The sequence below is a fragment of the Trachurus japonicus genome, chromosome 23, assembly GCF_045865225.1.
Source record: "Trachurus japonicus isolate A0001 chromosome 23, Traja_1.0".
Classification (NCBI taxonomy): Eukaryota; Metazoa; Chordata; class Actinopteri; order Carangiformes; family Carangidae; genus Trachurus; species Trachurus japonicus.
Window position 1 is genome coordinate 1328703 of NC_140929.1, and position 12512 is coordinate 1341214.

Consider the following 12512-nt stretch of genomic DNA (forward strand, 5'->3'; position numbering starts at 1 on the left):
CCAATGAAATTTGTAACAACAGAGAGGGGCAGGTATTATAAGTCTTTTCTTCATCCTGCTCCTTTTCATTCATGGTGAAAATGTGTACACAATGTATATGTGCAACTACGTGAGAACCATGAATGAAATAAATCAAAATGAAATGAAATGAAAAAATGGACATATACATGTAAATATGTAAGGTTTTTATACAGTAGCCAACAGCTAATTTCCATCTTTAGTCCCTTCGGCAGGTTGATGTTAACATAAGATTAATAAAACAACAGTGACAACAAATGGAACAATTAGTCTTAATGGCCAGTATGAGCAGGAGGAATTACAGAGAGAGAAAACAATATAGGACAGAAAAAAGACAAAAAACAATCAAACTGTACAGTGGATCAAGAAACATCCAGGCCAAGGCCGAGGTAAAGGGGACCATATGTATTTCACTAGTATTTAAAATGCTAAAATTAGATATTATATCAAAAGGCTGATTAAAGAGCAGAGTGTAATAGTGTTAAAGTGTTAGGGGCGTAATTATATTGCAGGTTGCCCGATTGCATAGTACATATAAAGTGGTATTTGAAATGCACAATACTCAACACATATTACATTACTCATTTTAAGAATATAAAGTGTGTCTTGCACGTAGCCCGAGTACCTGAGAAGTAAAAGTTACCCCCAACAGTCTCTAATGTTACATGATTACCTCCTAGCGTGGTGAATGTGCAGCTCACAACTTGTCCACCAGAGCGTTGTGGAGTTGTTGGATTGTGTATTTGATGAGTTTGATGAGGGACATTGTGTTCACTGAGCAGCTCACGTCTCTGCCCCGCCCATCTCAACACAACATGCACCGATGATTAAAGGTGATGAACCTGCTGCTGTGACTATAGGGATTATTATGGTGAGAGGAGGAGCTGAATAAATGTTGGACTGTCCCTTTAACATGAAGATGAACTCAGTGGAGCAGTAGAAGTGGTGATGGTCCTCTGGCTCCACCGTGTGGCCACCGACTGAAACACACACACACACACACACACACACACATCTGTACTGTTCAGTGTGTAAGATCAAATATAGTCAAGATATAATGACATTGCTCAATATTTACAAAAATATTTTAAGTATCTATTAAAATATGATCAATTATTAATCCCCTAGGGGAAGTGTTTGAAATATTCAATTGATTGTCTTCTATACCAAATGTTTAAGTTAATATTAATCTTTTTTTTCTTTTTTAATACAAATGACACTCTAACATTTAAATTCCTACCAATTCAATGTTACGTAAATGGACCAGTATCTGTGCATTTACCTTTATCTGGCTTCGACTAGGGATGTCACAATTACTTGTTTTCACAATTATAATCACGGTATTAAACGCCACAATTACAGTTTTTCTCAATTGCTAAAACACTAAACCCAGTTGTCTGAATCCACTGATTGAACCAGTCACTTTTCACCTGTTTAGACTTTAACAACTCACCAACACATTTTCATTGTGATGCAGCTGTGTTGCATAATGCTGAGCACAGGGGGCAAAGGTCAAACACAAGTTTTAGTTAGTTAGTTAGTTAGTTTTTATTTGCACATTATAAAACCTGTATAAACAATGAAAATAGTAAAATTAAACATTGTGCAGGAGAGGTAGAAGCCAAAGAAGGCTTATAAAAATACCTCCCCTATGAAAAACAACAGTGGTGGTCTTCAGAGTAGGAAGACAACACAGAAATTCACAACATAAAAAACAGAAAAGAAAGAAAAACAAGGAAAAAAGAAAGACAAGTTAACATAGAAAAATGAAAGATACTGAATTAATAAAAAAACAAAAAACAGTTTACATAATGAAAAAGGAAAAAAATAATTAAATTACAAATTGACAGATCCAGAAATGCTACAAATCTTAACTAAAAAATGATTTTTTCAGTTGTTTTTTGAACAAAGCCAGAGCGGATATTGATTTCAGTGATGTAGGTAGATTGTTCCATAAGGACGGTCCTCTGTCCTCTATCCTTAAAGTGCGTTGATTGTATGAAGTCTGACAAAAAGGAAGGTGGAAGTCCTTTGAGTGTCTTGTCTGATATAAATGAATATCTGAGGAAAACTTCAAAAAAATTCTGGAAACTAAATGGCAGATCATGAGATAAATATACATAGATACACATAGTTTATACATAGTTTCACCGGTTGAACACAACAACTCAAAACTGATCACACTTGTGTCCAATGATGTGAGGGAACATAACATATATAAGCCAGTTCAGGATGAAGTCCTGTGTGTTGACTCAGTACAGAGAAATGATGCTGTGGCTGAGTTATGCTCTTCTCATTTCTATATTTTTTACGTTGGCTTACTGCATACAAGTGCTAAATGCAGAGGATTTTGTTTTGCAACATGCATTTAGCCTACAGTGAACATTAATCATTTATTTCTACAGCTTCATGTGCTGAGCTTTGTGTTTTCTATTTGTCTATGTGTTTAGTGGCTGCTCAGTAGTGTTTTTACAGTAATGTTGATTGACTCGGGGCACGATTTGACAACAGAGTTCAGTTTTGGGCACAGATTATTGAACTGCTTTGAGGTGAAAGTTTGGTTTTGCAAGAAGAGTCTGGGGTTTTGTGAATTTATTTTTATTTTAATGTTTATTTAACAGGGAGGATACATAGATACAACATTGCCACAAAGAATGAAAAATGCGATGCATACAAGACGTCTATAGCTTCAGCTAATGGTCAGTCTTTGTCCCTGGTCAGGCTGAAGAAGGATAAAAGATACTGAATATAATAAGTGCAATAATACAAATACAGTGAATAGGTATCATGAATCAATAAACACAGCTACAAAGTTTAGATTAAGAAGTTGCACAAATTAAATACATTAAACATTAGTAAAATGCTGTATTGACAGTGACTTGAGAGAAGTTAATGTTCACATTTCTGCTGCTGCTGAAGCCGATGTTTAGCTTTAGCACTAAACATCTTTAGTTCTGTTTGGGATTTGATTTCTGGCGGTAAAGAATTCAATAGGTGTAGACTATACCCAGCACTGAAAGGGATGACTGACCGAATGTTGTCCTGCATCTTCAAATTTTACAGTTTTGCTTGCTCATGCTCCTTGTATGTAGCTTGAAAATTGGGGTTTGTGTTCACAGTTTAGAGAAAATGAGAGAGAGCAGCTTTCCAGAAATGTGTCTTAGCAATGGAGAAAATCTGTACGTCTGTATTAAAGCAGATATCATCGGCACGGCCGTTTCGGCTAATGCTGTGTTCAAGGCAGGCTTTTGAAACCGTAAGTTACAGCTTCAAGTCACAACTACGACTTGGTAGCGTTCCAGGTAACCCGTAGCTCGTGTTTTTACCGTCCTGTTGTCTGTGAAAGTTCCCTATAACGGCCACTCGTAACTTCCGACCCGTGAACTCGTACCAGATCGAACTGGTATGACTTCACAGGAAGGAAAAACACAAAGTACGAGTTTCCTTGAACGCACCATGAGTTAGCAGCCCCCGCCCTTGTCAGGCATCAATTGGTCCTCGTGCTACGTCACCACATTCACGCGCATCCCTTGGCTGCACACACAGCCCTTCATGCCGTTCTCTCCCCTCATTGGATAACACTTGTATCCCACAAGGAAAATTTTCTCCTCGGGTTACAGCAGAGCAGAGTGACGGAGAGACTCGTGTTTAGGCTGAAATACTTCATGTAAGTGATTGCTGACGGAAAATAGGACTATTTAGGACTTATATTAACAAAAACATTCCACTGATATCTGCTTTAAGTCTGTATTAAAGCTCCGCCCTCCTCTGCCCCCCCCCCAGGTACGGTGACATGGTTCCAAAGACGATCATGGGGAAGATCGTGGGCTCGGTCTGCTCGCTGAGCGGCGTCTTGGTCATCGCTCTGCCCGTCCCCGTCATCGTGTCCAACTTCAGCCGCATCTACCACCAGAGTCAGAGAGCTGAGAAGAGACGAGCACAGAAGGTCTACACACACACACACACACACACACACACACACACACACACACACACACACACACACACACACACACACACACACACACACACACATAGAACATGTTGTTACCTGTTGCGTCCAGCAGGAGGCAGCACAGCATCGTCCTCAGACAGGAAGTGTCTCTGTCTCTGCTGTGATTCAGACCTGGTTCTGGTCCAGATCCAGGTGCTGCACTGCAAAAACTCTAAATCTTTCCAAGAATATTTGTCTCATTTCTAGTCAAAACTAAACTCTTTCCACTTAATAAGACTCATCACCTACAAATGAACTTGTTTTTAGATCATTTTCACTTGTTTCAAACTAATTTTCACTTGAAATAAGTAGAAAAATCTGCCAGTGAAAGCAAGTTTTTTGTGCTTGTTATAAGAAAGAAAAACTTGCTCCACTATCAGATTTTTCTACTTATTTCAAGTGAAAATCTGCTTGAAAGAAGTAAAAAGTGTCTAAAAACAAGCTACTTTTTGATGTGGTGAGTCTTATTTTAAGTAGAATGAGATTTCAGCACTTCGGGCAACTAAGGTTGTTTTTAAATGTGCTATAGAAATAAACTTTGAGATTAGTTTTGACTAGAAATAAGACAAATATTCTTGGTAAGATTTAGAGTTTTTACAGTGTAGTCTCGACTGGTTCTGAGCTTCTGTTTAAGTCTCAGGGGGACGGACAGGAAGTGACCCCACACACACACACACACACACACACACTCACACACACACACACACACACAGGGAGCAGAGACTCTGTCCATGTTCCTTCAGTTATTATTGATTATTGGTGTTTAATTGAATCAGTCAGTACGTTTACATGACACTTGAAAAGAACTGAACTGAACTGTAACAGGACGACTGGAGTTCATGTGAATGTGTTTGTCTCTTCATCCGACTGAAACACCAGATGATGGGATGGAAATCAGTTTTCTTCTGCATGTAAACGCATTAATCAGAGTTAAACTGGACAATATTTGTTTGCACACGCTCCACAACAGTAGAGACGACACAAAGGTGTGTGGAAAAAGTGGGTGAAAACAGCCTAAGCAGCAGAACTTTAATCCGCTCCCATTCATCGTTGCCGTGGCGATGCGGGGACAGACCATAACTACCGCAAAACAGGAGACATTAAACTGAAAATCTTCACATTCCTTCTTTTAGACCTAAATGATAGAAACATACATGCAGCCCCTAGTTGGATTCACCCAGAATTGTCCTTTAACCACTCCCTTCTTCACACCTAAACCCAACCGGCAGAGTAGAGGGCATCGTGATGAGCCAATCAGAGGCCTAGTAAGGCGGGTCTGGGCGTGGCCATAGTAGGATATAGCGTAATATAGCATCTAGAGCACTGTAAAAGAGAGTAAGGACACCACCATTGACTCCCGTGGTAAGGGTTTAAGGGTTTAAGGGTTTAAGGGTTTAAGGGTTTAAGGGTTTAAGGGTTTTGCGCCCCTAGTGGCAGGATATGGATATTGCAAAAGCGCCCAGAAAACCCATTCACTCCAATGTATGTGTGTTGCCCACTTGCTGGTAAATTGATGAAAACGGCCGTGTTTTAGTTTTTAGGTGTCTTGGTCATATCAGATTATACTTATAATTTGTTTATTATAAAATGTAGATTGAAACATTCATATAGACAACTGTTTTTTTTACTCTCCTATGTGTTAATGTTTATCTGTAAAGGATCCTCAATGATGCTATTAACGTGGGTGATCTATAAATGTCCTTAAATGATTGAAAACACCACACTGCTCATTCACCAACAATGCAGAGTTGTCAGTTCTTTTGCAAAACCCATATTCCTCCACCAGGAGGCGCTGCCATTGGACCAATGCTGTCCTTACTCTCTTTTACACTGCTCTAGATATAACGTAATCTAGCGTCCAGGTGTGTGTTGTTGGTTGTGACTCTGTGTCATGTGACTGTGTGTGTTTTAAAGGCGTCGAAGGAAGCAGGACAAGCTCTGGTGTGTGACACCAACCCGCACTTCGAGGTTCACCACCACCACCTGCTGCACTGTCTGGAGAAGACCACGGTGAGACACACACACACACACACACACACACACACACACACACACACACACACACACACACACACACACACACACACACACACACACACACACACACACACACACACACGAGGTTGTTATAATTTTTATTTTTATTTAGTTTTTCAGTTTTCTTTTTTATCTCGGTTTCGTTTCAGTGAGTTCAACAAGTGATGAATCAGTTTTAGTTTAGTTTTTATTTTAGAGGACTTGACTACCGTACATGTCGGACTATAAGCCGCTACTTTTTTCCCCGCACCGCAAACCAAACACACTCCGTAAAGGGATAGTTCAACATTTTGGCAAATTGGTCCATTGCCATAATCCCTATAGTCATAGCAGTAGGTTCGTTACCTTTAATTGTGGGTGCAAGCTGTTTTTAGAACGGCGGAGCAGAGCCGTGAGCTGCTCAGAGCTACGCTACGGAGGCTCATTATGGGATTTTTTTTTGGTTTCCCTCATCAAACTCATCAAATACACAATCCAACAACTCCACAACGCTCTGGTGGACAAGTTGTGAGCTGCACATTCACCACGCTATGAGATAATAACACAACGTTACCACACAGAGTTGTTTTAGAGGGAAATTCATGCAAAACCGCTGATGCACGTTGCCTTCAGGGACAGTTTTTCAGCGAGCAGTCTCTGTATTTGCCTCTAAAACAACTCTGTCTGGTAACGTTGTGTTATTATCTATGACTATAGCGATTATGGCAATGGGCCAATTTGCCAAAATGTTGAACTGTCCCTATGTAACGTTATCCACCGCTCCATTTATTGATTTCTCACCGGCTTCGTTGTAAACAGATGCACATGGAGGAGAGGAGCGTCACCAGAACAGACTGTCACAGTTCCTACTGTCTTTCTGTGGAAATATGTCATGTTACAACATGAAAACCTGCAGCAGTAACCTAGATATAACCTAGATATGTATTTTATTTTAACATTTAGCTGGTGCAGCTTCTACTCAGGTGGCTCTATAGTCCAGACAGTACGGTAGTTTTCATTTAGTTTTTATCTAGTCTTAGTCTTAGTCTTAGTTTAAACTACAACTAAGCTGATGTTATCTGCCTCAGTCCTTGGTTTTAGTCTTAGTGAACTATCTAGTAACCGTGGTAACGTCCCCGTTGCTCCTCAGAACCATGAGTTTGTGGACGAGAAGACGTTTGATTCGAGCTGCAGGGAGGTTCCTCTGATGAAGCAGATGTCCCGCTGCTCCTCCTCCTCCTCCTCGTCGGCCGGCGGCCTCGGCTCCTGCTGCTCCCGCAGGAAGAGGAAAACCTTCAGCGTTCACAACTCCAACATGTGTGTGGGTCTGCAGGGAAGCATCCAGGAGCTGAGCACCATCCAGATCAGAGACCGGCCCCACGCCAACAGGTACCACCAGACCAGACAACACAACACAACACAACACAACACACACACACACCGGTCTGGGTCCAGGTTTAGGAGGTTCAGAGTAGAGGCTGACTTGGGAGTGATTTTTCAATCCCGTCCCGTCCCGCTCCCGCAAAAAAGTGACAAAGTCAAAAAATAGTCCTGTCCCGTTCAAATCCCGAATAAATCACTACCGATCTGGTCCTGTTCCTGGTTTTTTCTATTTTAGAACACAGTCGTCATGTAAACGATTGTGTTGACAGACACGGATACGAGGTGGAGATTACGCCGGTATGTTGATTTACAGCGGTTCTACTCCGCTACGTCGCCACGACAGTGATCACTGAGGGTGTGAAGTGTAGCTGCATCGGTCCACACACGGAACTTTTGGACCGGTTTGAGTGAAACCATCCGGGTTCTTAAAGGGCAACTTCGGTTTTTTTCAACCTGGGCCCTGTTTTCATATGTTTTTCTGTATATGTGAGTGATGGATGATACTTTTATTGAGGTGGCTGCAGTATTGAGCCGGGCAGGCAGCCTGCAGCCCAGCTAACGCTCTTCAACCAGGCAAGTGGCTCTCGTCAAAGTTCGCCCTATAAACCTGCATTTCTTTCAAGCTGACAGGCTCAGATAGTTACGAGTGTCCAACAACATACTAGAAAGGAGAAATGAACGTAATAGTCTCTACCCAGGTTGAAAAAAACCGAAGTTGCCCTTTAACGTAGCTACTGCCTGGCTTGTGGCTTGTGCTTCTTTGAATGTCACGCTTTGACTCTCGGTCTCGTTCACTCTCGTTTACATTTTTTCCCGTCACGTCCCAATCACGTGATTAAAAATAAATTGACTCCCGAATCCCGCGGGAATCCCGAGAAAATGTCAGCCTCTGGTCCAGAGTTCGTTAGTTCGTAAGTTAGTTCCTGGACCAGGTTTCATGAGACCTGAAGAAGATCCAGAAGAGTCCTGGAGATCCACGAGAAGGTCTGAGGAGGTCCAGGTCCAGGTTCTGGTCGATAAAGTTATCAGCCGCGTTGCTATGGTTACCTGCAGATCAACAAAGACTGAGCTTCCTGAACAGTCGGCCAATCGGAGAGCAGGAAAATATAAACCGTCACAAGTTTAATTTCAATTCATGTTGAAATAACTGAGTTTAGAAACAAAGACGTCTGTTCCTTTTATAGAAGAAGTGAAGTGACGCACACACACACACACACACACACACACACACAGACACAGACACACACACACACACACACACAGACACAGACACAGACACACACACACACACACACACACACACACACACACAATATAAACAGAGGTCATGTGACCGTCTATTCCCATGTAGAGAGGCAGCAGGAATCCAGAGTATGTCCAGCTGTGGGAACTTTCTCTAAACATGGACGACAGCTGGAGGCTAAAGACTCAGACTGCAAAACAAGATTACCATTTAAAGTTCTTTAAAGGGGTAGTTCAACATTTTGGCAAATTGGCCCATTGTCATAATCCCTGCCAAGTTTTAGGAGTAGGTTCCTTACCTTAGTACTATCTCTTGGTTTCCCTCATCAAACTCATCAAATACACAATCCAACAACTCCACAACGCTCTGGTGGACAAGTTGTGAGCTGCACATTCACCACGCTATGAGATAATAACACAACGTTACCACACAGAGTTGTTTTAGAGGGAAATACAGAGACTGTTGATGAAAAACTGTCCCTGAAGGCAACGCGCATCAGCGGTTTTGCATGAATTTCCCTCTAAAACAACTCTGTCTGGTGCACTGCAAAAACTCAAAATCTTACCAAGAATATTTGTCTTATTTCTAGTCAAAACAAATCTAATTCTACTTAAAGTAAGACTCATCACATTAAAAAGTAGCTTGTTTTTAGACAGTTTTTACTTCTTTCAATCATATTTTCACTTGAAATAAGTAGAAAAATCTGATAATGGAGCAAGTTTTTCTTTCTTATTACAAGCACAAAAAAAACTTGTTTTCACTGGCAGATTTTTCTACTTATTTCAAGTGAAAATTAAGTTAAGTTAAAGATACTTTATTAATCCTTTGCAGGAAATTACAATGTTACCAGCAGCAGATGACAACACAAGACCACAAACACGCATCATGCACAAAAATACACAGTAACAACAATATTGCACAACCCGTTACAAACTTATGTCAGTGAATAAGAGCAGCAAAGTCTAAAATAAGATTTTTAAAAAGGAGGGAGAGACGCTGTCACATGATTACAGATATTAAGAGAAGCTAAATGGCATATGCACATGATTACTGTGAGTTAAAAAGCCTAATGGCAGCTGGTAGTTTGAAACAAATGAAAATTATCTAAAAACAAGTTCATTTTTAGGTGATGAGTCTAAAAGAGTTTAGTTTTGACTAGAAATTAGACATTTTTTACAAGAAATAAGACAAATATTCTTGGAAAGATTTTGAGTTTTTGCAGTGTAACGTTCTGTTTTTATCTCATAGCGTGGTGAATGTGCAGGTTGACCTTTAACAACAGTAGCGATGTCACGATTATAGATTTTCTTGGTACGATTATTGTCAGAGAAATAATCACGGTATTACGATTATCACGATTTATCATGCATTCATTCATTTCACAACACGATGAATGTGTAAAATCAAATATAGTTGAAATATACATTACTAATTATAAAATATTTTAAATATCTATTAAAATATGACCAATTATTAATCCGCCAGGGGAAGTGTCATCAATACCAAATGTTTAAGTTAATTTTAATCTTTTTTTTCTTTTTTAATACAAATGACACTCTAGCATTTAAATTCCTACCAATTCAATGTTACGAAATGGACCAGTATCTGTGCATTTACCTTTACTTTGGCGCACATCCGCCGACACGGTTCATACGGGATCTTTTTTTGGAAAGTGACGGTATTTAGGAATCTTTGCGATCAATTAAAGCAGAAGTAAGCGATCCGGTGGTTTTGGCTAATGCTGCGTTCCAGGCAGGCTTTTGAAACCGTAAATTACAGCTTCAAGTCACGACTTACGACTTTGTAGCGTTTCAGGCAACCCACTCGTGTTTCTCCGACCTGTTTTACCTGTGAAAGTCACTATAACGGCCACTCGTAACTTCTGACCGGTGAAGTCGTACCAGATCGAACTGGTACCACTTCACAGGTCGGAAAAACACGAGTTACGAGTTGCCTTGAACGCACCATAACAGTCCTCGTCCCTACGTCACCACATTCACGGCGTTCCTTGGCTGCACACACAGCCCTGCATGCCGTTCTCTCTCCTCATTGGATAAAAACTGTAGGATACAAGGAAAGTTTTCTCCTGGGCTCAGAGCAGAGCAGAGTGACTGACAGACCCGTGTTTCAGACCAAACACTCTATAGAAGTGATTGCTGTCGGAAGATACAACTATTTAAGACTTAGATTAACACAAATATATCACTTACTTCTGCTTTAATTGTGAAAACAAGTAATCGTGACATCCCTAAACAATACCCCTTTCCCACTGGCCAAAAAACCCGTTTAAACCCGCTAACAATCGGCTTTTGGTGGCAGTGGGAAAGGCACCGAGCCGCGTCGACGCAAACGACTCGGCAAGCGACGCGGGTTAAAATCGCCTTTAATCGGCTCGGCTCTGCTCGGCTTGCAGTGGGAACGCCAGACCCGCGTCAACCCGCTAATTTACGTGATGACACTGAACGTTACGTGACGCTACGTCATCGCGCCGGTCGCGTCTCATATCACCAAAACAAAGCTCTGCTCCGCTCTGCTCTCATCCGAGACTGAGATCAAAGGATCAGAGAACACTGACCAAAAACGACCAAAGGGTGCTGTGGAGGGGGTGGGAGACATTATCCATCAAATCCATCGTGGATAATGTCTCCCACCCCCTCCACAGCACCCTGGACGGCCTGAGGAGCTGCCACAGCCAAAGACTCCGGCAGCCAAAATGCGCACGGGAGCGCTACAGTGCGTCCTTTCTGCCTGAGGCCATCAGACTTTACAACACATATGTAGCCTCCAGACCTGGGCAGTCTAGCTGACCATATTTTTAATGAATGACTGTTGTGTGTGTGTGCCGGTAGTATTTATCTGTCTATTTTTATATTGTGTATTTGCTTTTATTGTGCTGCTGGGACAAACAAATTTCCCTCTTTTGGGATTAATAAAGTGAATTGAATTGAATTGAATTGAAAAAAAGAAAAGAAAAGAAAAGAAGCGACAGTCTGTTTAACTGACGTGTTGTGCCGCGGACGTCCGTCATCCGGCCGCAGCAGACTCTCTGTCCTCCGCGGTCCTGGTGCTCCAGGTCAGCCAGCCAGAGAGTCTGCCTCGGCGGACGGACACTCCGCGGCGGGCGGCTGTGGCATGACTGTGTGTTTCTTGCACCGCGGATGAGAGCGGGGCGACTGGTTTATGCTCTGTCTGATCCCTCAGCGGGGGGTCAGACTCGGCTCATTTTGGTCAATGGGAAAGGGGCCAAATGCCGATTGTTAGATGGGTCGACCCGCGTTTAAAAAACCCGCGTCGACCTGCTAATTTTAGTGGGAAAACGGCTCAACAGTGTTTTTGTTAATAATGTGTGTGTAGTTAACGTATATTATCTGTATCTCCTCCTCTTCTAGTCGCTCCAGCCTCAACGCGCAGCCGGACGAGACGGTTCCTCTCAACTGTGATCAGCAGTCGTACGTCACGGCCGCCGTCATCAGCCTCGCCGCGCCGCCCGCCCCCGCCCCCGAGCCGACCACCGACTACTCCCAGACCAACATCGTCCGAGTGTCAGCGCTCTAGACGCACAAACACACACTCTAACACACACACACAGACAGACACACTAACACACAGACACACAACTCTCCCACTCAGCAGGAAGTCGACAGCCATCACCACCACGGACTCAGACGGCGGCGGCGACGCAGCTGCATCATGTGATGTCAGAGAGCTGAAACATGAAGCTATGCTAAGCTATGCTAGGCTAAGCTAAGCTAAGCTAAGCTAACTCACCTGAGGAAGTCTCCGTGTTTCCTTCCACCAGGTTTTTACTCTGCTGTGACGCAGACGGAGCTGAAGTTCGTCCTGAGTCTCAAAGTCGCC

General features: G+C 42.2%; 1 protein-coding gene across 1 annotated transcript in view; it reads left to right on the forward strand.

The window, feature by feature from the left end:
* The window catches only part of LOC146962249 (A-type voltage-gated potassium channel KCND2-like), a 46603-nt gene extending 34357 nt beyond the window's left edge, over positions 1-12246 (forward strand). The window contains exons 3-6 of the mRNA XM_085769379.1: positions 3802-3964; positions 5927-6022; positions 7179-7417; positions 12044-12246. Of these exons, the coding sequence (XP_085625505.1) occupies positions 3802-3964; positions 5927-6022; positions 7179-7417; positions 12044-12209 (664 nt within the window). The 3' untranslated portion in view covers positions 12210-12246. The remainder of the gene's footprint in view (positions 1-3801; positions 3965-5926; positions 6023-7178; positions 7418-12043) is intronic.
* The last annotated feature ends 266 nt before the right edge of the window (positions 12247-12512 follow it).